General features: G+C 44.5%; 2 protein-coding genes across 2 annotated transcripts in view; both read right to left on the reverse strand.

The window, feature by feature from the left end:
- The window catches only part of LOC134210939 (serine/threonine-protein kinase NLK), a 250974-nt gene extending 247178 nt beyond the window's left edge, over positions 1–3796 (reverse strand). The window contains 1 exon segment of the mRNA XM_062687387.1: positions 3277–3796. The gene's annotated coding sequence lies outside the window, so the exon portion shown is untranslated.
- A 4558-nt stretch (positions 3797–8354) lies between these two features.
- LOC134210940 (ubiquitin-protein ligase E3B) lies at positions 8355–25202 on the reverse strand. The gene is made up of 7 exons (XM_062687388.1): positions 24431–25202; positions 22933–24257; positions 22691–22862; positions 21628–22629; positions 21439–21568; positions 21204–21368; positions 8355–9838 (listed from the first exon to the last, which is right to left on the reverse strand). The coding sequence occupies exons 1-7, from the start codon at positions 24601–24603 to the stop codon at positions 9554–9556; spliced, it is 3252 nt and encodes a 1083-aa protein (XP_062543372.1). The 5' UTR covers positions 24604–25202; the 3' UTR covers positions 8355–9553.
- Positions 25203–26753: the final 1551 nt, after the last annotated feature.

A 26753-nucleotide genomic window follows, 5' to 3' on the forward strand; every position in this document is an offset into this window, starting at 1 on the left:
TTCGACCTTTTGTCCTTTCGACCTTTTGTCTTTCGACCTTTTGTCCCTAACCCAAAAAAAATATTACATAATAGCAAAATATCTCATTTTTTGCAATCCACATAGATTTTTAGATACCAGAATCGTGTATAGCGCTGATTACTGACTGTTCTTTGAAGTATCTCTAATTTTACTTTTTTTAGGTAAGATTCGAATAATTCTATTATTCTAAAACATTGCACATTTCATTTTTTTTTAATAAAACAGAGGCACCCAATAAAAACTTCACCAAGGGTGCTGGGAGCCCACGCTATGACTCTATCTATTAAATTTTTAAATTTATTGATGAATATTTGGACCAACAGCTAAAAAACAAAATTTAATATGTCTTACAAAATAGTAGAATGACTTATTATTAAGCTATTTGAACGTGCTAAAAGTGACTATGCATCCATTTTAAATTTCTTCGGGAATGAATCATCCAATATCAGTCTCATCTATGCTTGTTTCCTATTCCAATGGGAGAACTTTACGGTTATGGGTAGTATAGGTAAATAATTCTATTTTTGTTGATATGAATATTAAAAATTACCCGGTTATGAGAAACGTTGTGATTTCCTATAAGACAAATAAGACATCTAGGTATCAAAAACGATTCGATGGCTGTCAAAAGTAATTTTGCTATGCGTGTAAGATAATTCGGTAATTATTGAACATCCAGTTTTAAGTGTAATTTAAATTCAATTTGGGAGATGAGACGCAGTCTAGAAGTATCTTTTAACTAATGGAAATGCTTTTTAGTATTTGACCCCATACTAACAAATTTCATTTTATTTTATAATAATTTAAGAAATCGGAGTTGAAACCCGTTGTAGATTTTTTTCATTATTCGATAATTATTCTTATTCATATTTACAGCACTTTACAAAAGTTCGTTAAGAAAACTTGTGAATCATATACCTAGTTAGATTATTTAATGAATTACAAAAAGCTGCCTAAAAATCGAGAACTATGTTCAAGGTAGGATTATTAATGCCAAATATCCAACTTGTTCACTTTTCTGGCACAACATCAAAAGATGAATCATAGAGTATTGCTTTGAACTTCCTGCATGACAAAAGGACAAGGCCGATCAAATTAAAGCAACTCCTGATAGCCTACGGAGCAACTGACCAGCAACAGAAAATAGCAGCAAACTTACCGAAACTTGCGGCTAATCTATTCCTTTTATAACGAAACTAAAACCTCACATCCACAACTTGCAACTACCGAACACAAGCTGTAAAACTTCTGCTTCACAGCCCAGCGACCTTGCCACTCGGACGAAGCAGCTGTGGCCAAATTTCAAATCGATTTCGCGAGCTGTCCTGCAGTGCCAACGAGAGTCCACCACCGGAACAGGGCGTGCAATTGAATACTGCAGCAAAGTCCGCACTCGTCTATCCCGGAATCCACGCTCAAAACCCGGAAAACCCGACGAACGATCTCCAAACAAAGCAACGACACTGAATCGCACGGAATATTCACACGTTCTATCTTCTTACAACACACGCACCACTTGCTTTGCTTCGAGCTGCGAGGGGGCGAGCTCTTCGACAGACAGCCAGCTCGGTTTGACAGCTCGCTGGTTGTTTACACCCCGTTTATGCTTGGGGCTAGATTACACACACACCAGCAGCGCATTAGTCGGTTTACGTCGTTTACGTCCGTTCGCTTCTTCTCAGTTGCGATAATGGCATGAATGGCTTTTCGGCTTCACCTTGCAGCTGCCGTTGTCACTCACTCCTACTAGCAAACGATGCGCCGAAGTTGAGTAGGTACACTGGCTTTTAAATTAACAAAAAACATGGTCTTCTATTTTCATTGTTCTTAAGATGCTGCTGATTCCAGAGCAATCATAAGATTAACAAAATAGAAGGCACATATGAAACAAATGCTTAGGTGACTTAGATGACTTAGATGGCAAATTTGGTTTGATGTTATTGCATTTATAAAAGCCTTTCGCGACCATGTGGAGTTTTGCTCTTCCTACCATAAGGAGTGGACATTGTCAACATAATAATTTTACGTGATATCTAATATCAGATTTTGCATCTCTTCTTCACGATACATAGAAGAACCCCTAGGGATCCATAATAGGAAATTACTTCCCTATAGTCAAAACTTGATTTGATTTTCTTGTTCCGTTTCGGGATGTTCTTCTTCCCTATTATGAACCCCCGAAAATATTGCTATTATAATGGACGCTCTCTCACGTGTTTATTTTTTATAAAATTGTAAAAAATCATCTATTTTAACTTTTTATAACATTTCCAATGCATATAATCAAATCATTGAAAATGTAATGTAGATTTTCCCGATGGAATTTCATAGAAAAAATGTATATTATGCTGTTATAATGCAAATATGGCTGGAGGGTCCACTATTGGACATTATACCTTATATCTTTCGAAATATGATTATTTGATTTTGACAGCTTACAGATAACCGTCGAACAGATAAGTTGTCGAACAGCGAAGCTCAAAAATTTAATTAATTTTTTAATTCTATTTATTTGTGAATAATTGACATTTCTTCAGAATAAATTGAAAGCAGTTTACTGCTACAGCAACTTCACCATTGACCACTGAACATTATTACTTTGTAAACGCAAAAATTATATACCTATATGTAAAAGTAAACCTACATGAATCTACATGGATGAAGACATCTTTAATGAATATGGTCGGAGTTTTTTTTTCTTTTGTAGAAGGAAAAAGAAAATAAATTCATACCAATTCATGTACACTTGTTGTATAGTAATCGTCCATTTTTGGACTGGATGTTTGGTATGATTTATGATCAATTGGACTTGCAACACGAAAATATTGGTGAAATAGCGAGTAATGGCCATATTTAGCAGAACCTCGGGTAATTCAGCAAAACAACCCATTAAATAGAGCTTGGAGTATTCAGCTATCCATTCTCAATGTACGAGCTTTTATTAAATCAATACATTAACTAAATCGCTCACTTCCACTCGTCAACAACATGTTTAAATTTTAACATAAGGGCTGCTTTAAATATGATTTATGATATGAATATTTAAATATTAAATACGTCCATTGCTCTTAGAGATGTTTAGACCCCTTCCCTCCTCTGTCTTGCTTTGTTGTATACCGAGTGTATGCAGTCACAAAATTTGATTTCAATTCGCGAATCGGACCAAAGCCATAGAATCAGGATCGTTTTTCCAAAAACAGTGATGTTTTAATGATTGGTTTCGAAAATAATGCGAACTAGTGTTAGGGAACTCACCTCAGCCCAGAAGGAACTCAATGTTGGAGTGAGAACATTGAGAACGCACTGATGAAATGGAAAAAGAAAACCACACAGCAGCGATGTGCGGCGAAGAAAAATGGAAGTCTAAACACTTATAATTTTATAGTTTCCTCACACGATGCTTCTTTTAATCTTCTCACAAGTTTTCCGTGCGATTTTTCTTAAAGATGATAAACGGCGACTGTTAATCCTTTGCTAGTTTTCTTAGAATAAAGGGCAAACATAACCACTGTTTTGTTCTTCTTCACTTCGACAGAATTTTTTTTATTCAGCTCTTGTATACTTTTAATCACAAATAACTAAAACACTTCCAATCACTTTTCACTCGATTTGTCATAATCCTTCAGGCATAAACAGAATGCTTTCGAGAAAGCAAAGGGAGTCAAAACCAAATCACAGCAGCAGCAGCACTCTTGACTTGACGAACGGGCAACGCAGAACCGCACGAACGCATCCAAACTCAACCAAATTTACTCGGAGACTGATCTCAGAAGATTCGGTCGAGTTCGCGAATCGACGGTTATGCTTCCTTGTCTTCTCACTAGAACTCAAACAAACATAAGTATACCATTTGAGCGGAAGAGTGACCCTTATCGAAACTTGCGCTTGGGGTGCTGCTGAAAACACAAACACACACGCGGAAACAGGCAGGCAGCATAAAAAACAAGGGGAAAATTCTATGTTCTATATGCTGATGGGATTTCCTTACGGCCCGCGAGCCCCGCGAGAGTGCCGTTTGTTTCATGCTGCGTTCCACTGTGTGTGTGTGGGTTGGCTTTGTGAGGTAGCGCACTCACACCGGAAAATACGTGTAGAGGTATATGTTCGTTATTTTGCAGTGGGCCGACACAGTGCTGGCAGCTATTTTTTTGCCTTTCTCGTACAACAAAGTTGTATAAGGCATTTTATGAGACGTTTCGCAGTGGCCCGATTATTTGCTTCTAATGTTTTGTTTTGGTATGATTCTGCGTCAACATTCCGTTAGGTCCGAACACAAAAAATGTTTGTAACGTTTTACTTTTCATTGGTGTTTTCTTCAGCATTTCATGCTTAGAATGCAATGGTATGAATAATCGAACGACACGTTTTAAGAATCATATGAAAAACTTTGTTCTAAAGCCCTGGTAGACAAAAAGTAAAACAGGCAGAATTGATGATGGGACCCATCGGAATGTTCAGCGCGAAATTACCAAACAAACGGGCTCCCACTGAATGTCAAAGTAGATACACGAGAAAAACAGCTGTTTCGATCTGTCTCATAAAATGCCTTATACCCTTGTGTATACCATTTCATTCCCAAATCGAACTCTCGATAGAAGGCTCAGAGACCCATAGTATAATATACCAATCTAATTGGCTCGACATGTTCATCCGTATTTGTGTGTTTTGGCAAGGGTTTAAGCCTTAAACTTTAAGGCCATCAACAATCTGTGCGACAGACAACTGAACAAGGTTGGCCTCCTTCTGCCTGACCTGCTAAAAATGTGCCTCCTAGAAACACAGGTGTTAGCCGGGTCCCTTAACTTCCTTGCCACGATCCCCCCGGGAACACGGGATGTCGCAAGTTGCAACTACTTCGGGCGGAAGTGGCTGTGCTCATGTACTTCTTCTGTAATTCCGGCTCCTAGCTGAGATTAGTTCACCGACTAGCTGGCTGATCCATTGCTCGTTGAAGAGGTTTTCGGATTAACCAGAGGCAGGAATAATAAAATACTCGCGGTTTAATAACGAGCAAAATATAAAAAACGTGTATTTCCTTTGTTTTGTTACGTACAAGTCAGTCGTGATTGCCATCTTAACACTCGTTATCTCGATCCCTCCTCGGCGGTCGTACAACGAACTTCCTCATTCGAATCCTCCTGACTCCCGTTGTCATCAAGTGTGGTCCACCAGTCCCGATGAACGAAACTTCCGCACTGGTGGTGCCCCGACTACCGGCGGCTATTGCAGGGGACGTTTTCGCGCATTGGTGAATGACATCCGCACTGGCGATGCATTACATACATACATACATACTCGAAACGCTTTCCTTCTTCTTTCTTCAGCAGGTTAGCCGTTCGAGTGTCATGGTCGATCCGACGATGCCGATTGGCAGAAGACTTCCGGGTCACCGGCGCCCCATCGACCAAAGGCCAAACACTGCTCATTGAGCTGGATATTCCCCCGAGAAGACCCTTATTTGCAGGCCCCTCCTCCATCTACGCTGCAGCTCCGACAGTATTTGCGTCATGACTCTCCTGACCGCATTATACGTGCCTTCTTCGTAACACATTTGCTCCGCGATGTTGTCCGCCCTTGGAACACGCATTCCTCTACGTAATTCCGCAATCCTGGCTCAATCGAATATCACGTTTCTGGAGTCTCATCTTCATATTGACACACGCCGGGCAGCCGGAAAACAGTCGTGTCCGGACAGAAACTGTGTGAGGTAAATGTTCACCTTTCCATGCTACCTTTTCACCCACGTCGACACATTGGGAATGAGTCAGTGAGTCTACCTTCCATTCTCCGCATTGTCCCAATCCTGCTGCCACTTTGCCATAGAGCCACATTACAGGTTCCTCTCCGTTGATAGCACTCGATATCCTCTATTACGTTTCGTCTTGATCGCATCTCCTCCCGCTGGAACTCCGGCCACTTGTTCGATAAAAGGATCGAGTTCGACCTTAGGGCACCGGTATGACCCATGAAGCCGACTCCGAACCCTTATTTGCGCCTGAACTAGCCATTTTTCGAGTCCACGTGCCACCTTCTGTGTAGCTCCGAGACGATTTGGACGATAGCCGATGAAACGGCGTTCCAGCCAACTTCATCTTTACACATCCTCCGGACTAGGTTGTCCGGGGTAGTGTCCAGACCACATGTGGCAAGCATGTGGTCACGCATTGTGCGAAAACGTGGGCACACGAACAACACGTGTTCCGCCGTTTCCTCTAAACCTGCGCACACCGGACACTCGGGCAAGGCCGAGTGTCCGAACCGGTGTAGATACTGTCTGAAGCAACCATGGCCTGTAAGGACCTGGGTCAGGTGAAAAGTGATTTCCCCATGGCGCCTCTTGACCCATGTACCTATCTCCGGTATCAACCTATCTGTCCATCTACCCTTTGTGGAACTGTCCCACGCACGTTGCCATTTGACCATTGAGGCCAACCTGACAGTCCTACGGATGCCTCTCGTGCCGCGCATTTCGAAGCACTCTATGTCTTCACCGATAACGATGTCAATGCGCATCATACCGGTGATGACGCAAAGTGCATCGTGCGACACGACACGCTCGCAACTCTTAGGCACATGAGCCTATACGCACTTTCTAACTTCGTTCTGTAGCAATTAATACGCAGGGCCGTGTCCCAAGCTGGCCCCTCATACCTCAGTATGGACAGAGCGACACTAGCCAGAAGCTTGCGCTTGCTGGCATAAGCCGCAGAGCTATTGGATATCATCCGGGACAATGTCACTATAGCTGTGGAGGGACGCTTGCAGGTGTGATTGACGTGGCTATCAAAGGTGAGCTTATCGTCGATCATTACCTCCAAGAGTTCGACGGCTTTCCTATTCCACCGCCCAAGCGTTGAAGTCCCCCGCAATCACCACCGGTCTACGCCCCATCAAGTTAGCCGTCAAACAATCCAGCATACGACCGAACTGCTCGATCGACCATTGAGGAGGCGCATATCAGAAGACCCCGTTGACTTTGGCAATGACGAAACCCTCGTGTGTCGAAGACACCAACTCTTGGACTGGATATTTCCCCGTTGTCCATATCGCCGCCATTTTAGACCCATCGGTGACCCAATTACCGTTCCTGGCGGGTACCCGGAAAGGATCCGCTATGATGGCGATATCCGTCCACCATTCAGCTACTGTCTGACACAGCATTTGCTGGGCTGCATCACAGTGGTTCAGGTTTAGCTGCGGTACCTGCACTTTGATTTTGCGGCACGCTTAAACGCCGGGCACTTCGAACCCCCCATGGGGTGCTTGCTATTCACAACTTGGTTGGAACAAATCAAACAATTGGAAGGGTTCGTGCAGCATTGCTTCATTAGAGCTTGCTTCTGTCAGGGCCTTTGCAGTCCCATTGCTTGTGTCCAGGTTCCAGGCACTTGAAGCAAACTTCGGGTTGCTCGTATATGCTCACAGCGCACACCGAACATCCCACTTTGGCGCTCCCTAACTTGACTACCTTTGAGGCGTCCGCTACAGCGAACCAATGCTACCTGCGTCCCTGCCGGACCTTTCCGTAGCCGGACGGCTGCGGTGGGCGTCTTCACTTCACACTGTCGCCGCAGTGCCGTGACGAGCTCTTCGATTTCGGTGATCTCGTCCAGGTCTCACCTTGACCGTCTCGCCTAGGACTTCCTCCGCCAACTTCTTGTATGCGGCGCCCTTTTGCGAGACGCCCCGCTTCAGCTCGAGGACCATCTCGCCCATCCGGGTACGTCTTATTCGACGCGCCGAGTTCACCGAGCTTGACGTCACTCCTCATCGCCTTCTAGACGTCCGAGCACTTAGCCTCGTTCGTCTTGATGACTAGGGCATCGCCCCTGGAGCGATTGGCGCCCTAGACTTCTTGCTACCCTCATTCGCCTGGGCCTTTTTTTCGGCCCTTGGCGGCTGCGAGCTCTCAGCCTGCCGTACCCCATACGACCGTCTTTCCTGGGTGGATGGGCCTTTCCAGGTCCTTCCTTCCCTGGTTTTGGAAGTACCTGGCCGGAGTTCAGCTTCCCAGCCCCACTACCCTTGTTCGGGGTAGTAACCCTCCGCGTTTTTGGAGCGGCCCCCAGGAAGCTCATCCCCTGAAGACTGTCTCCCCCGTTTTTGTGTCTGCTCCGTTGGAGCAGTCACCTCCGACGTGCCCGCGAATACTTGAGCCTCAGTAGACTCTACGGATTTCACAGGTATGCACTTGGCCGTCCCGACCGCCGTGTGTGTGTTTGTGTGCAACAAAATACTTGCCAACTTTTCATACAGCAATCCTTAACAGACTCTCACCAAGAACCGCTGCTGTACAGGAATTTCACAATTTTTTTATATGGAAAACTTGAATGTATAATAATTTTGCTTTTTATTATCTTATGCTTGTATGTAATCACTGACAATGATTTCGCTGCTTGCTTTAAACATTTTTTTTTACTTTACTACGGGTTCTTACTAGCTCTACACAACATTGACACTGAAATATCGACCGATAGATGTGGGTACACAGGCGCACCAAGAAGTTCAAGCACCATCTTATATCGCCACTTACAAACTGATAAACGTTCAACTTAAAATTTCTCCCTGGCCTGATTCAATCCGAGCATGCGATAAGATTCTTAAAAAGGACAAATTTCGGATGAATGGGCATTGACCTAGTACTCAAATTACAGTGGACCCTACATGAGTTGATGTAAATGGGAGTTTGGCTTTGAATCTGGTTGTGGAATAGTATTTTTTTGGAAAACTGGTAGATGCAATAAAACTATGTGATTCTTCAATGAAATTATATTATATAGGTAATTTTATTTAGAAATTGTTTTTAAGAGATCCGAAAAAAATTGTAAAGTTTCTGGGTGTTTATCTATGTGCTACCATGAAATTTATTTGTCACATTGAACTATGGTTTGTCGGAGGCAATTTCTATTCAAAGAATTCCTACCTGTAAAAGGTTTGGCTAAAAAATTCTCCATTATTTAGATACCTATGGGATGTTGTTTTTGTATTTAAAACATCTACTCATGTAGAATCGAATGTACAAATCAATCAGACGCTCTTTTCTGACTCAACAAAGGTTTCAATGTTTCAATTTCATTAAATTTGGAAGAATATTTCCTAAGATTTTTTTTAAATTTTCGATCGGTCCATCGCTTACACTAATGTTTTGCTATCACAGTTAATACATCATCTTTTACTCTTTCAGTGTTATTCCATTTGGTTTTTTGAAGGTTATCCTATATGATAAGTTCCTGCGATTTGTTCCATAATCTCATAATATATTGCAGCACTGAATAGAAAAATATATGTACCTTGTTTACAAGAATATGTAAGGATGAAGGACATCGATTTGAACTGACTACGTGTAGACTGTACAAAAAACTGCCATCAGCTGCAATGCCCGTTAGCTGTCTGTTTCCAGTACGTTTATGTTAGGTATATAAAAATAACTTCTTTGTTCCTTAAAAATACTTTTATCAACAAAAATTCCAAAACTAGTACGGTTTCGATTACAAAGATTTAGCTTTTCCTAAATAAACTCAAAGTGACAGACTTACGACAGCTCGAAGCCCGTATTACTGGAAATGGCGTAGCGCAGTTTGTCCCGGAGCATGCTTTTCTTCTGATAGTTGGGCAGTTTCAGCAGGTTGAAGCACGTGGACGAGGTCGGCAGTCGGTTGAGGGGGTCCTTCTTCCGTATGGTAAAGAAACCGCGAATTACTGAGCCCACAGTATCGCCGATATCCTCGTCATCGCCGACCTCCACGCAACGGATTGAGAATGGCGGCTCGAGGTGGGCAAAGCCCAACAGTGGAGGCTTGGAACAGCTGGTTACAAACTGGAAAGATAATGAGATTTTATCAGCTTTCCTCCAATTAAATGTGGTTTACATTATGAATCTAAACACTTATTTTTTTTCTATCAACGAAGGATCTCAGCAATTTGTTAAGCTTTTACCGAGATTTGCACAACCGAGCCCAAGCAAACATGTTTTTTGCTGAGATTTCTGTCAAAGCCGAAAACCAGCAAATAACTTGCCGAAAATTAGCTAACAAACGTAATTTTTGCCGGGATACCAGTTTTTTTTAACGGCTGTGTAGATTTCGGCAGGTTTTTGCCTTTCTCGTACAACAAAGTTGTACCGAAAGGCTATCATTTCACTCCAAAATCGAACTTTTTATAGAAGTCTCGGAGACCCATGATGTTATATATCAATCGACTCAGCTCGTCGAACTGAACAAATGTCTGTCTGTCCGTGTGTATGTGTGTGTGTGCACACGAAAACCGAAAAACATTAGCCACTTTTTCATATAGTAATTCTTAACCGATTTTCTCGCAACAAGTTGCATTCGACAGGGGACAAAGCCTTGTTGATCACTATTAAATTTGATAACGATCGACCATTGCGTTTAAAAGTTATTAAGAAAATGGAATCGAACTATATAAGCGCCATATAAGGTTGGTGTCTTGGCTAAATTCGAGAAAGGCAGTATTACCAGTCGGTGAATTAAGTTGTTTTTTTTTATATAAGGTAGGATGGGGCAAGGAACATTTGAATGGCGCTGAGAGTACAGGCAGTGAAAGTCAAGGCAGCGGAGATGACTACGTCAGTTTAACGGACGATAGAAGCCAACCAGCCCCCACCTTGAGGGATGTTAAGGATGCCATTCAACAGCTAAAGACCAATAAAGTAGCTGGTTTGGATGGTATCGGAGCTGAGTCATCAAGATGGGCCCGGATAGCCACTTGCCTGCACAAACTGATAGTCAGAATCTGGGAAACTGAACAGCTACCGGAGGAGTGGAAGGAAGGGATTATATGCCCCATCTATAAGAAAGACGACAAGCTGGAGTGTGAGAGCTTTCGAGCGATCATCATCCGTAATTCCGCCTATAAAGTGATATCCCAGATCATCTACCGACGTCTGTTACCATTAGTGAATGAGTTCGTAGGAAGTTATCAAGCCGGCATCGTTGACGGCCGCTCGACAGCGGACCACATCTTTACTGTACAGCAAATCCTTCAAAAATGCCGTGAATACCAGGTCCCAACACACAATCTGTTCATTGATTTCAAGGCGGCATACGACAGTATAGATTGCGTAGTGCTATGGAAAATTATGCAAGTTCCAAAAATGAGAAAAAATCGATTCTCTTGATTTTTTTTTTAAATTACGTCAGATCTCAACGTCTCATGCATTTTTCAGTCATTAGGCATCGGAAACAAAAAATCGGTTTTCGACTTTTCCTTGTGAAAATTTTCATGGGTAAAAATTTCAAAACTTTGATGAATTTCAGGCACCCCTAAATGATGTCCGATGTAGCTCAAATTTTGCATGGTATCATATTTTGGGGTAATGAAACTTGTGAGCAATGTCGTTTTTCGATGACAAATTTTTTCCCATACATTCCATTGGCAGCCTAATGAACATGCTGTTTGACGATGTACCTTGTAGCACTTGTAGATTTCATTTGATCATAAATAGTTGAATCGGTTAGAGTGGAAATTGGTAGAGATGTCCTTGGATTGGCGACTGTGTCGAGTGATTCATCATGTCGCAGTTGAGCCTGTTGATTAGCTTTTTCACCTCGTCGTTTTTTGGTCAATATTCCTTAGCTGGATTTCTTTTGGCATGGCGTGTTTGAGGTTCCGTTGAATGTCCATTATTTTGTCAGTTTGCATTACAGGGTCAATATTACTGGAGGGTGGATACTGTGATTACTCGTCTATGTCTATATTATTTTCGCTGGTGTCAGGGGGCAAGGATGGTCGTTTGAAGTGATCGTGCCTAGCTTCGATCGGGAATATTTCCATTGCGTGTTTTCTGCTCTTGCTTCGCATCCGCTTTGTCGTAATCACTGAACGATACATTCTCGTTTCTTTTCATACTGCTTCGTGTTGATGAAGGCGATTTCGGAGTTTGATCTTTTCTCGATTGCCGTTACGGGAGCTGGCTGTATTTAGCAGAACTTGCTACAGATGTCGCTGGTTCTGTTAGCGAATCATGTTGCTTATCCTTTAGTGAGTCACGTCGGGTCCATTTACGAAATTCGTTTGTGATAGATGATAGTTTTGATCATAGGGATTCCACTTCGGAACGCAGTTCAGCAATAATTTTGTCTTTTGCTAATTCTGACTGATTTAAACGTTTTTGAACCTTGCTTGCCATAGTATTCTTTTTGTTCTCTTCTGAATAAATCCGCCGTGCCTCAGCGCTTGAAACTTTGCGATCGATTCTCAAACGAATCGTGCACAAGATTGTGAGGTAAAATAATGAGATCCCTTGCAGTTTTTACAGAAAAAAAAATCGTTATCACATTGCTCTTCTTCGGTATTGTCATGCGTTTGTGAACATTTTTGACAACAGCTTGCTTGTCTACAGAATTAGCGGGATGGCCAAAAGTTCCGCAAATAAATCAAATCATTGGTGCAGGATAATACGCACGAACGGAAACTCGAAGACTTCCGAAAAATACGAAATCTCGCAGAACAGTGCCATGGAAAGGTAATACTATTAGTGAAGTATTTCAAATGTCTGTGTCAACACGCTTAGGTGCCCGCCAGAGTAGACGCGACGTGCGATGCGACGCGACGCGACTCACGTAAAAGAATAACAATCATTATCAACAAGCTGTCAAATTGCACTGTCGCGTCGCGTCGCATCGCACGTCGCGTTTACTCTGGCTTCGCCCTTAGTCTTTCTGCGGACAGACTTCACACCTTGAGACTGGAGGTATTCCAAAAGTGCTGTATCATCAACATCTGTAGAGTCTGGTTCGTACACTATGCCTTGCACTGCATTCAATGTGGGCAGTGAAATCACTTCAACTAAGGAACCATCGGTTAGTTGGGATATAATGATCGCCTTATTGTACACTTGAGCGTCTGTTCACCAAGGAGGTGCGGCTCCAACAGCGGCTGTTCTGGCATCCAGCGGCTGAGTATGAAATGCTATTCCCCGGAAAGTATACCTAAGATGGCAGCCTCATCCCGGTGGATAGGGAACCTTGGGCCAACAACCTACTGTTCCCGAAACATCAATTTGTTCGAGAATCCGATAATGAAAGAATACGGACTGATTTTAAGGCGACGACTCTTAGCGCGAAACAACGGACACGAATAGGAACACGGAACGTTTTAACCCTAGCCCAGCAGGGTAAATTGGCACAACTTGCCAATGATCCACGCCGCATGAAGCTTGAGATCCTGGGACTGAGTGAAGTCCGTTGGCCAAACTTTGGAGAACACAGAACGCCGTCGGGACAAGTTCTGCTATACTCTGGTTTACGAGGTGAACAGGCTCCCCGGCATCGCGGAGTTGGCTTCCTACTAAGCGCTCAGGCACACTCTGCGCTTATGAAGTGGGAATTTATAAGTGAAAGGATAATCGTTGCCAGATTTAGAACACGGGAAAGAAACCTTATTATAATCCAATGTTATGCTATAACCGATGCTGCCGATCTGCAAGACAAAGAGAACTTCTACAGTCAACTCAATGCCGTCGTGTCGTAGATATAATTCTGAAGGGTGATATCAAGATCTGTTTGGGCGACTTCAATGCGAAGATCGGATCCGACAACTCGAACCATGAGCGCATTATGGGACGCCATGGTCTCGGAGAAATGAGCGAAAACGGAGAGCAGAATTTTGTGGTAGTAATGACATGGTGATCGGGGGATCGCTCTTTCCTCATCGACCGGTTCACAAGGTCACGTGGGTCACCCGTGACGGCTTCACAGAAAATCAAATCGACCACATCTGCATCAGCCGAAAATGGAAACGGAGCCTTCTTGATGTACGGAATAAGTAAACGTAGTACCGATATCGCGTTTGATCTTCACTTCCTTATCGGCGAAATACGCCTGCGCTTTGCGCGGATTCGTCTGCAGAAGGAGAGAGTTGGACGATGGTTCAACACACGCCGACTGGAAGATGCCACGGTGAAACGGTCCTTCGTTGAATAACTGGAGACGCGTGCTGATGCAGATATTCCGGAAGGTGGCAGCGTGGAAGACCAATGGACCGCCATCAAGAATGCCTTTATCGTTACCAGCGAGAATAATCTGGGCGAACTGCGCACCCAGAGAAAACAATGGATCACCGATGAGACCTGGAGGAAGATAGAGGATCGAAGAGAAGCTAAAGCCGCGATAGAGCGTTCAAAAACCAAAGGAGCCAAAGTCTTGATATTCGGCTCTTGAGAAGGAAGTAAAACGTTCATGTCAACGGGACAAGCTACCGTGGGCAGACTCTCTGGCCGACGAAGGAGAGAGAGCCGTCGCAACCGGCGACATTCGCCTCCTCTACGATATCTCACGACGCTTGAGCGGGGCGAAGTTGAATGCAACGATGCCTGCTTCGAGCACTTCGAACAACTTTTTCAAGTGCCAGCCAGGCCATCACCACCTCGGCATGATCTGCCTAGGATCCGACGTATAACACGCGTCAATACCGAAGCTCCATCACTGTTAGAGATTCAAACAGCCATACAAAGCATGACATCGAATAAAGCCCCAGGGGTCGATCGCATATCAGCCGAGATGCTCAAAGCCGACCCCATGGCATCCGCTCAACTACTGCATCGTTTATTTCGTGATATATGGGACGCCGTAACTTTCCCGGTCGACTGGATGCAAGGTATCTTAGTGCAGGTGCCCAAAAAGGGTGACCTGACTGTATGCGATAACTGGCGAGGCATTATGTTACCATACCGTTCTTGGGCTGCAAAATGGTGGGTTGACATCAAGGAAGGAGCGCCGGACAGACCTCTGGTCCTCACAAGTTCCTATCTCACGCTTCCACGGGTCGTCCGATGACAAAAGACCGCCAGCTAAGGGTTGTGTATTTAGCTGGTAGTGCAGCCTGGGCACTGTTGTCCTACTGACAGCGGCTGATCAACGAAATGCTGTATCGCGTCCGCTATACCTAAGGTGAATTGTCTTTTCTGAATGTCTTGATAAAGCCTATGGAGAGTGCCCAAAGCATGACGTGAAAATTGTTATCGGAGACGCTAACGCTCGGGTCGGTAGCCTTCACTCCACTACCAATGACAACGGCCTACGGCTAGTAAATTTCGCTGCTGCCAAAGGGATGCTCATCAGTAGCACCTACTTTGTCCGAAAGAATATCCGAAAGCACACCTGAAGACACCCAAATGGTAAAACTTGCAACCAGATAGACCATGTTTTGGTGGATGGGCGCCATTTCTCGGATGTTATCGATGTGCGGACATTCAGAGGTCCGAACATTGACTCTGATCACTAGCTCGTTGTCAGTAAAATTGGATCACGGTTGTCAACTGTATCGAACGAAAGATCACAACGAACGATTCATTACAATATCCAGCGAATATCGGCGGAAGGAGTATCGGCTGAGTACCGCCAGAAGCTCATCAACATCAACATCAACGATCTATGCACCCAACCAGGGGATGGCAGATTTTAATACAGTTCTGCATAAGAACCTTACAGAAACTGTATAATAATTGGGCATATACAATTCTGTAAGCTTTATATACAAATATTGTATTAAAACAATACAGATTTGTATTATTTTAATACAATATTTGTATAAAAAGCTTACAGAATTGTATATGCCCAGATTTTATACAATAATTGTCAGATTTGTTTTTTGGGTGTGGGAGTCGATCCATGGAGCGGTGAGCACAACAGCACGAGAAGTGGTAGGCACTGCACAGAGGCGACCCAGAACGGGTTGGTTCGATGTGGAGTGTTAGAGAGTGACAGACGAGCAGAACGTTGCCAGAAGCAGGATGTTGGTGTTGGGTACCCGATCGAATAGAGATCGGTACAAGGAAGCAAGAGCAGCCGAAAACGAACCCACCGCAGGAAGAAGAAAGAATATGAAGAACAAGTGATTAGCGGGGCGCAGGAAAAAATTGAGCAGAACGATATGCGGAGGTTCTATGAGTCTGTCAATGGCGTGCGGAGAAAGACAGCGCCATCTCCCGTCATGTGCAACAACCAAAAAGGGAATTTTAAGGGACAGATAAAACCGAAGTGGCTGCCAGGCTCGAAATTTCGAGCTGTGGAGTCGCCTACACTAGATGAGGTTAAAAAAGCTGTTAAAGAGCTGAAAACAATAAGGCTGCGGGGAAGGACCAGCTCCCGGCTGCACTTCTCAAACATGGCAGTGAGCAGCTTTATGAAGTTCTGCACCATGTTATGTCGAAAATATGGGAAAACGAGGAAATGCCTGCTAACTGGTTGGACGGCCTCATTTGTCCTCTCTTTAAGAAAGGGCACAGACTGGAGTGCGCCAATTACCGAGGAATAGCCCTCCTTAATTCGGCGTACAAAATTATGTCCCGCATTCTGTTCAACAGATTGAGACCGCTTGAAGAGTCCTTTGTTGGCGAATACCAAGCAGGTTTTCGTGAGGGCCGATCAACGGCGGATCAAATGTTCACCCCGAGACAAATCTTTGATAAATTCCGGGAGTACAACTTGCAGACACATCATCTGTTTATTGATTTCAAAGCGGCGTACGATTCAGTGAAACGGAATGAATTATGGCAAATTATGCTTGAAAATGGTTTTCCGGCGAAACTGATAAGGATGATTCGTATAACGTTGGACGGATCGAAATCAAGTGTAAAAGTTGCGAATGAGATATCGACGTCATTTGTTACCTTACCTTTGCAGTGCAGCAGGGACTATGTCCAAGGGCTTGACGATCCCTCCCCAGGCCATCTGCGAGTTGTGGCGCCTGCCTAGGATGTGGTGGGGTTTGACAGTGGGCCCTGTTAAACCTCTATAAAAGCTGCATGTATCCGCAAGTAGGCTCCGCCAAAGCGACCGTGTGCCGCTCAAAGCGCACAAGCCCAAGTCCTGGTGTTAGGTGGGACGCTAAACAGCCCTGACACGATGGCCCTCCGACGAGACAGGAGGTTTGCGCAGGCCCAATAAGCCGCCTTTAAAAACAACCATTACGAACAACATAGAAGATAATACGACTCGATACAATCGGCAAAGACCTAGGCGACGAATAAAGGATCACGATTGGAAGCTTGGAACATGGAACTGCAAGTCGCTAGGCTTCGCAGGTTGCGATAGGATAATCTACGATGAATTACATCCCCGCAACTTCGATGTCGTAGCGCTGCAGGAAATCTGCTGGACAGGACAGAAAGTGTGGAAAAGCGGGCATCGAGCGGCTACCTTCTACCAAAGCTGTGGCACCACCAACGAGCTGGGAACCGGCTTCGTAGTGCTGGGAAAGATGCGCCAACGCGTGATTGGGTGGCAGCCAATCAACGCAAGGATGTGCAAGCTGAGGATAAAAGGCCGTTTCTTCAACTATAGCATCATCAACGTGCACTGCCCACACGAAGTGAGATCCGACGACGAGAAAGAAGCGTTCTATGCGCAGCTGGAGCAGACATACGATGGATGCCCACTGCGGGACGTCAAAATCGTCATCGGTGACATGAACGCTCAGGTAGGAAGGGAGGAAATGTATAGACCGGTCATCGGACCGGATAGTCTGCATACCGTATCGAACGACAACGGCCAACGATGCATAAACTTTGCAGCCTCCCGCGGAATGGTAGTCCGAAGCACTTTCTTCCCCGTAAGAATATCCACAAGGCCACATGGAAATCACCTAATCAAGTAACGGAAAACCAAATCGACCACGTTCTAATCGACGGTAAATTCTTCTCCGACATCACGAACGTACGCACTTACCGCAGTGCGAATATTGAATCCGACCATTACCTCGTCGCAGTATGTCTGCGCTCAAAACTCTCGACGGTGATCAACACGCGTCGGAGTCGTCCGCCGCGGCTAAACATTGGGCGGCTACAAGACGGTAGACTAGCCCAAGACTACGCGCAGCAGCTGGAAGTGGCACTCCCAACGGAAGAGCAGCTAGGCGCAGCATCTCTTGAAGATGGCTGGAGAGATATTCGATCCGCCATTGGAAGCACCGCAACCGCTGCACTAGGCACGGTGGCTCCGGATCAGAGAAACGACTGGTATGACGGCGAATGTGAGCAGTTAGTTGAGGAGAAGAATGCAGCATGGGCGAGATTGCTGCAACACCGCACGAGGGCGAACGAGGCACGATACAAACGGGCGCGGAACAGACAAAACTCGATTTTCCGGAGGAAAAGCGCCAGCAGGAAGATCGAGACCGTGAAGAGACGGAGGAACTGTACCGCGCTAATAACGCACGAAAGTTTTATGAGAAGTTGAACCGTTCACGTAAGGGCCACGTGCCACAGCCCGATATGTGTAAGGACATAAACAGGAACCTTCTTACGAACGAGCGTGAGGTGATCCAAAGGTGGCGGCAGCACTACGAAGAGCACCTGAATGGCGATATGGCAGACAACGGTGGCGGTATGGTAATGAACCTAGGAGCACGCGCGCAGGACATGCGACTTCCGGCTCCGAATCTCCAGGAAATCCAGGAGGAGATCGGCCGGCTGAAAAACAACAAAGCCCCTGGAGTTGACCAACTACCAGGAGAGCTGTTTAAACACGGTGGTGAAGCACTGGCTAGAGCGCTGCATTGGGTGACTACCAAGGTTTGGGAGGATGAGGTTCTGCCGCAGGAGTGGATGGAAGGTGTCGTGTGTCCCATCTACAAAAAGGGCGATAAGCTGGATTGTAGCAACTACCGCGCAATCACATTGCTGAACGCCGCCTACAAGGTACTCTCCCAAATTTTATGCCGTCGACTAACACCAATTGCAAGAGAGTTCGTGGGGCAGTACCAGGCGGGATTTATGGGTGAACGCTCTACCACAGACCAGGTGTTCGCCATACGTCAGGTATTGCAGAAATGCCGCGAATACAACGTGCCCACACATCATCTATTTATCGACTTCAAAGCCGCATATGATACAATCGATCGGGACCAGCTATGGCAGCTAATGCACGAAAACGGATTTCCGGATAAACTGATACGGTTGATTAAGGCGACGATGGATCGGGTGATGTGCGTAGTTCGAGTTCCAGGGACCTTCGAAACCCGTAGAGGGTTACGGCAAGGTGATGGTCTTTCGTGTCTGCTATTCAACATCGCTTTGGAGGGAGTAATACGAAGGGCAGGGATTGACACGAGTGGTACGATTTTCACGAAGTCCGTCCAGTTATTTGGCTTCGCCGACGACATTGATATCATGGCACGTAACTTTGAGAGGATGGAGGAAGCCTACATCAGACTGAAAAGCGAAGCTAAACGGATTGGACTAGTCATCAACACGTCGAAGACGAAGTACATGATAGGAAGAGGCTCAAGAGAGGTCAATGTGAGCCACCCACCACGAGTTTCTATCGGTGGTGACGAAATCGAGGTGGTTGAAGAATTCGTGTACTTGGGCTCACTGGTGACCGCCGATAACGATACCAGCAGAGAAATTCGGAGACGCATAGTGGCTGGAAATCGTACGTACTTTGGACTCCGCAAGACGCTCCGGTCGAATAGAGTTCGCCGCCGTACCAAACTGACTATCTACAAAACGCTTATAAGACCGGTAGTTCTCTACGGACACGAGACCTGGACGATGCTCGTGGAGGACCAACGCGCACTGGGAGTTTTCGAAAGGAAAGTGTTGCGTACCATCTATGGTGGGGTGCAGATGGCGGACGGTACGTGGAGGAGGCGAATGAACCACGAGTTGCATCAGCTGTTGGGAGAACCATCCATCGTTCACACCGCAAAAATCGGAAGACTGCGGTGGGCCGGGCACGTAGCCAGAATGTCGGACAGTAATCCGGTGAAAATGGTTCTCGACAACGATCCGACGGGAACAAGAAGGCGAGGTGCACAGCGGGCAAGGTGGATCGATCAGGTGGAGGACGACTTGCGGACCCTCCGCAGACTGCGTGGTTGGCGAAGTGCAGCCTTGAACCGAGCTGAATGGAGAAGTCTTTTATGTGCAGCACAGGCCACTCCGGCCTTAGTCTGATGATAAATAAATAAAACCTAATTTGGCAAGTTTCTCGCATAGCTCCAAAAATAAACCAATTTCCGAGGATTTTATTAGCTGTAGCAGGAGATATATCCCTTATGCCTTCTCGCTGTGGAAACTGATCGATAGTTTTTGGAAAATATGCATTTTTCAGGGTTGGCCAAAATAGGCACTAAGGTGGCCAAAACCGGTGCACTTCCCCTATGAAAAAAAAATTATAGCCCGGGACATCCTGGCTACGATCTGGCGATGAGCTAAACAATAGGATGACATTGTCAATAGCCTGATGGCACCTATGCACTTAAAAGTCGATTGCTTTGATCAAATTTTAATGCATTCAAAGAATTGGTCGGGGTTCAGCCAAATCGCACCAATCGGCTTTTTGACTGACTTGTGGTATTTTGTTTGCAAAAATGAAATGGACATCATTCCATATCAATTTATACGTACAATAGTTGTAGGATATCCACATTTATGAGGTTGAGGGATATCCGATACGATTTGTGATCAATTGAATCTGCCAACTGAAAATCTGAGTAGAAAAATGGGTATTTTTTTGTTGGCGCTCAGTGCGATTTGGCAGAACCCCGGCCAATTCATACTTTTATTCGCAAACTCCAACTACTTTCATTTCAATACCAGCTGTTACCACCACACAAGCCACTAGAAAGTGACCGGCTATCATGCCTGCAATGCCAATGCAATGCAAAAATGATCCACATTTATGAAGCACAACGGGGGGCTCTCCTTAGCCTAGCGGTAATATGAGCGGCTATAAAGCAAGACCATGCTGAGGGTGGCTGGGTTTGATTCCCGGTGCCGGTCTAGACAATTTACGGTTTGGAAATTGTCTCGACTTCCCAGGGCATAAAAGTATCATCGTGTTAGCCTCATGATATACGAATGCAAAAATGGTATCATGGCTTAGAAACCTCGCGGTTCATAACTGTGGAAGTGCTGAATACTAAGCAGTAAGGCGGAAATGTTCCAGTGAGCGATGCAATGCCAATAAGAAGAAGAAGAAGAAGAAGAAGAAGAAGAAGAAGAAGAAGAAGAAGAAGAAGAAGAAGAAGAAGAAGAAGAAGAAGAAGAAGAAGAAGAAGAAGAAGAAGAAGAAGAAGAAGAAGAAGAAGAAGAAGAAGAAGAAGGAGCAACAACGATATACAGTTCAAAGTGTCTCCAAACCGTTAACAAATTTGCTAAGAAGATATAAGAAGATTTGAACGATAACCCAAATCAACATTTGTACGGTTGAACTCACCTTCAGAAACAGCTTCTTTTCATCTTCGCTAAAATCTTTGGCAAGAATATCCCACAGCCACCCAACAACGCGGTGTCCATCGTGGAACCCACCGTAGTATTGGGTGTGTTTCCGCAGGTCCTTGAGATCTAGAGGAGCCGTATCACCCGAAATCAGTCGTTGCAACTAGGGCAAATGGAAAAATGGCGGAAAGGTTATATGAAATCGCGAATTGTAGAAATTTGACAGCGCTTACCTCCGGAGTTGAGAACAAAGCCAACCAATCGGGATTAACTATGCTACGGAAGCCCCGAATAAAAGCAGCCGTCTGGTCACGTATTTGCGTATGCATGCGAAAGTAAGCCATGTAGTGGATGTAGTTGATCCTGTTGTATATAAAATAATATGTTATTCAATCTTAAGATTGGAAAATCATTCAACAAACTTGTTATCGTTGTTGACGGCTCGCGCTTTCCCACCCGGATACAGCTCATGTGTTACAATCTTTCCCATTACATCCTCATCCACGCTGAACGTCAGGTCCAAGTCAGCCACATCGCCTTGATAATGTTTGATAAACGTTAAGCTCCTATAAAGTTCCTTATCCAGTGACGGCAGTTCGTCCATGCAACTGTACAATGCTTGGTGGGTTTGGCCAAGTACCTGTGACAGGAAGAAAGAAGCAAACGGAACGTCCACCACAATGCCCTCATACACCGCCTTTCCCAGCATTCTTCCAACAAACTCGAACAACTGCAGATGGTTTTCCTGCATATGCGAAGTCGGCGATGGATACAACCTCTGCTCTGTGGTCGTTTTGAACAGGTTCAATGACGGATCGAATACTCGCTTGATGGTCTCCTCTAGAAATTCCTTAAACACTCCATCTTGATCGATACCGGCCTCGTCCAGTCCCTGCTGGTTAACGAACCTCACCCTAATAACGCCTTTCAAAGCGTGGGGTGGAAGTGCAGCCAACTGTCTGTAGCCATCCTCCACTATTCGATCGCGATGGACCGTCACCAAAGCGGAGCTCGGCGACGCACAAGCCGACTCAGTCAAGCCGAGAACAGCTTTCTCGTTCTGTACGAACTTCCGGAACAGCTGCACGCGATCCTCGTGGGGTATGATATGCGGCATTTTCTGCAGCAGAATCTGGGTGTGCTTCTTGCCCTTCTCCAAATCGGTAAGGAAGTGCGACGGTCGAATATCACGAATGAGCCAGTGGTTTTGGGGTGCAAACGAACGACGGCAATCGCGTCGGTACAGACACAGCAGTAGGGTGTGGGTAGACACAAAAAGCGGAGCACTGGTTACGGTTTTGATGTCGAATATTTGATCCTGGATCGTTCGGTACAGAAATGTGTTGAGAAAGTGTGACAGGGCGATGTAGTCGTTCAACGTGAAAGGATTCTGCTGTTCGTACATTTCCAGATCGTCTAAAATTCTGAAGATAAGAAGATTGCTGGATCATATGTGTAAACATGTGGATGTGTTTATTTACTTACGTTACATAGTGGGTCATGCAGTCACAAAACAACGATAATAAAAGAAGAGGCGGTTCATAACTGATTTGGTTGATTTGTAAAAGTTCGACGAATCCTTTCATACCACATGTTGGACCCAGTGATCCAAGTAGTAACCACAGGTCGTGGAGTACTGTGTCGTTATAACATAAACCTGAAAGAGGATTTGTTTTCATTGGTTTTGTAATTTAAAATCGGTGTTTACTAAAACACAAACCACTTACCAGACAAAATGTCCAACCTCAGCTGCGAAAGTGCATTCAGTGCCGCATGATACATTGCGCAAGTTAGCGCCACACGGGACATCTCCGCCGAGCCCATCTTGCGGAACGCCTTGCTAGTCTTCTTCTCCCCTGGACCGCTTGTCTTGACAGAGCTCCTCTCGAAGGTCAACGCCCGTTTCAGCAAATTTCCAGTGCTGTTACCACTCGGGATCGCGTACTCGATCGTTTCAAAACCGATGGCTAGCTCTTTGAGGTTTTCTCCAAGGAGCAATTTGACAATCCGATGGTTCCACAGTAGGTGGATTTGCTTTTTGATAAGCGGGAGATTTTCGTTTTGGAGTCGTTCCTTGCCGGGGGTGAACCACCCGAGCAGCTCGTGCCACTGGGTAAACGTCCCAGCTGATTGTCCGACACTCTGCAGGATTCCGCTGAGTAGTTGCGTTACGACGAAGGTGAACGTTGGGTAAGCTAGTTTGGAGGCATTCTCGGGGGGTTCCAGATAATAGAGATGGACTATGTTGGATAGCAACGAGAGGAGGTACGAGTTTTGCAGAGTGTTTATCACGTACTTCATAGTGGCTGCGGTGCTAAGGAGATCCAACGATTTCTCTAGGATATGATGCGATTGCAAGTTGGTAAGACATTCTTGTGTGAATTGTTCCAGCTGAAACGTGATGCCAGGTACGGAGAGAATCTGCACCAAGAACTGGGACATGAGATTCTCACTGAAGTTGCTAGATATCAGAGGTCGAATGGCCAGGGTCATTATGGCTGTTAATGAAATCGGTTTTAGCGTAATAACTGTTCGACAGGTTCCTTTTACCAAAACAGTCCGCAGGTTCAGATAGAAGCCTTTTTGTACTAAATCACCCATAATGTTACTGCAGAGTTGCAGCATTCCTGGTTTAAGTCCGGCTAAAGATTTGTTCCGCAGTAGAACCCAGCTGTTGGTCGAAGTAAACGCCACCAAAGTGTGAAGATATAAAGCTAATGATATGCTGTCGCTGTGGGCTTCCGGTCGAAGCTGCTCTATGGCCATGCAGCAGCGATACAAAAGCTTTTTGATGTGTCTTATCCAGGCCAGACTGTAATCTTTGTTCAGCGCTACGCCAATGTAACTGGTTTTGGGGGAATCCGACTCAAGACTAGCAGTCAAATAGCGACAGAGACGCTCCAGGCGTTCAAAATTGGTCGATTTCTCTGGCGAATCAGTCTTCCACTGGAGGATAAAATGTGAAGCGGCATGATACACTTGCAGGCAGGGCTTCAACTCAATGTCTTTTGCAGGATTCGTAACAGGTGGTAGAAGAGTGTCAAATTCCTCCCTGAAAGGAAAACATAATTTATAAATAACGGAATGATATGATTAGAATTCATTTTAAGACGACTTCGTACTATCCCATTTTATTCTAGTACGAACACGTCTTATGACAAGTGAAGACATTCCACTAAAAGCTCAAAATAACGTTCTTATCTTCATTCTTACGCAAATACTCACAATATCAACTTCCGAAACTTTGTCCTTGCCAGCCAACCGCGGATATTTTTCTGCAACAGCATTATCGATTTATCTCGCTTTTCCTCTAGAGCCCGCTCATTGGCACGTTCTTCACGGGCGGCTTTGGTATGCTCCAAAAAGCTATCCTTTTTGGTTTCTGTCCGTCCAAACATTTTCCGGCCTCCGTGGTATCGATTATTCAAAATTTATTTCCTCCAGTTTTTCATATGGCCCAGTTTGCCTCCACCGAGATAATTGAAACAAATTGGATCTAATTGGAAGCCATCGTTTGCTCGCTCAGAAGACTAGCAGCAACGAATTAGCAAACCATCGTGATTCTCCTCGAACACAAAACTCAAACAAACGAAATCTCGGCGCCGCATATGAGGTCTGTTTTTGTTTTGATTCGGCACAGACACCCACAACAAAGTCGCGAATCAAAGGGACACTATCAAAATAAAAGTCCGCCCTTCCACCTACAAAACCGCTTTCCGCTCGGAGTGGGGCGACGAAAAGTAGGAAAAATCTCACCAGCCTTTTTTAATGATGACGCACCCCCAACTATTTTGGCGTTTTTCGCGTAGGATTTCGACTCGCGGCTAATGAAAACTATCGCAAAATGTGCCCTAGCCAGAGGGCTTCCTATTACACATGCTTTTTGAACAATAAAGAGATTTTTTCAGGAACAAAACGATTTTTTCTCCGATTAAACAAATTTTCACGACGATTTTTCACTTTTTGTCTGACTCTAGCCGCAGCTGATTTGTTTTTTCTTTTTTCTTTCTGCTGTCATGCAGAGATGGATTCTGCTGCACGAGTACTTGCATGCAAGATACACGCTCGAGTGCGTTTACCTAAAAAAGGAATAATGTTGGCCATGACGGCAAGCGCGAAAACAAAATGGGGGCTGGGTGATGCTTTTTTATTTCACCCGGCAAGGCATACACGATGTCAATTTTAAAATGCTTATTAAAACGTTAAAACGCACTGTACCCGAGAATAGTTCGATTTTTCGGGTTAGAAATTTGATCGGCTAAAAAACTGGCTTATTCATTTACAATGTTCTGAAAACTCAGATGTGAATATGTACAGTAACCCCCCGCTTATCCGGACTGTTGGAACATCAGGTAGTGTGCGATGCTTCGCTGTATAGTAATATCCCGATTTTATCACCCTCAAGCAGCCAAAATGTTGGGTCAAATACTGAAAACGGCTAAATTTGATTTTATGCTATTTTTTAAATAAACAAATTTGAATGCATTCTACATTAGTTTGCAATAATATATGCAAGTCATTTACAGATTATGAAATGAAACTGCATTGTTTGATGGATTCTATTGTTATGTGATGTGGACACATTAAATAGCGCATTGTGAGATTTTATCTACATAAACCATTTCTTCCTTTTCATGTGTTGTTCTTTGATGAAGAAGATTGAATGCAGTGTTGGCAGAGTCATATTTTCTATCCGCGTTTCTCTTATTCAGGGTCTGTCAGGATGATTAAACTCAAATTAAACTTAAAAGTGACGGTTCAATAATTATCGAATAACCCTGCTCACAGAGCAAGATTACTTTTGACAGATATCGAATCATTTTGCATCGATGTCTTATTGGAATTGCTGGGTAGCACCAGCCATTCTTATGACCGGGTTATTTGCTAATTTTCGAACTGTCACTTTTAATTTTAATTCTCCAAATGAGACAGACCCTCAGGCCTCTAGTATTTTGATAATGTCAGCAGGGTTGCCACATTTAAATCTGTATATTTTCTCCAGGAAATCTTCATAACTGTATCTCAAGCCAAGAAAAACTGTATTGAAAATCTGTATCCATCTAAACCCAATCAAAATGATTTTTGAACAAACTTTGTTTTGAAAAAGATGTAAATTCAATAATATCACACTTAAAATAAATCGCCGAATTCGGTAAAATTTTACCGAAATCTCAACAGCAGAACTGGTCGGTAAATAATTTAACTGATTTTCGGTGATTTTGACAGTTGAGCAATGGAGAAAATTACAAAAAATCTGTAAAATAAATTACCGAACAGTTCAGCTGTTGAGATTTCGGTAAAATTTACCGAATACGGTGAAATGAGGTAAGTGTGTGTGAATGAAATATGTCGTAAGTGCGTCTTTAACTATAGTAGCCAAATACGCAACAACTTTAGTGGACCAACCACATTGCTCAGTCACACTAAACCCACTAAACAGAACTACTGATTACTTGTTTCTAAATATGTAAAAAAAAGGCTAAATCTGATTATCTTTTATAATTGCTTGAGCTTTTTCTGAGACCCCTGTACATATTCAAATATGTTC

The sequence above is a fragment of the Armigeres subalbatus genome, chromosome 2 (assembly GCF_024139115.2).
Source record: "Armigeres subalbatus isolate Guangzhou_Male chromosome 2, GZ_Asu_2, whole genome shotgun sequence".
NCBI lineage: Eukaryota > Metazoa > Arthropoda > Insecta > Diptera > Culicidae > Armigeres > Armigeres subalbatus.

What these genes read in the sequence shown, in the direction of transcription:
- LOC134210940 (XM_062687388.1), bottom strand. Translation starts at nt 24,603, where the DNA reads ATGTTTGGACGGACAGAAACCAAAAAGGATAGCTTTTTGGAGCATACC. An exon ending in TGCATGACCCACTATGTAAC is followed by an intron (nt 22,630 to 22,690) that starts GTAAGTAAATAA and finishes TCTTATCTTCAG; the next exon opens with AATTTTAGACGATCTGGAAA. An exon ending in AAAAGAAGCTGTTTCTGAAG is followed by an intron (nt 9,839 to 21,203) that starts GTGAGTTCAACC and finishes TTATCTTTCCAG; the next exon opens with TTTGTAACCAGCTGTTCCAA.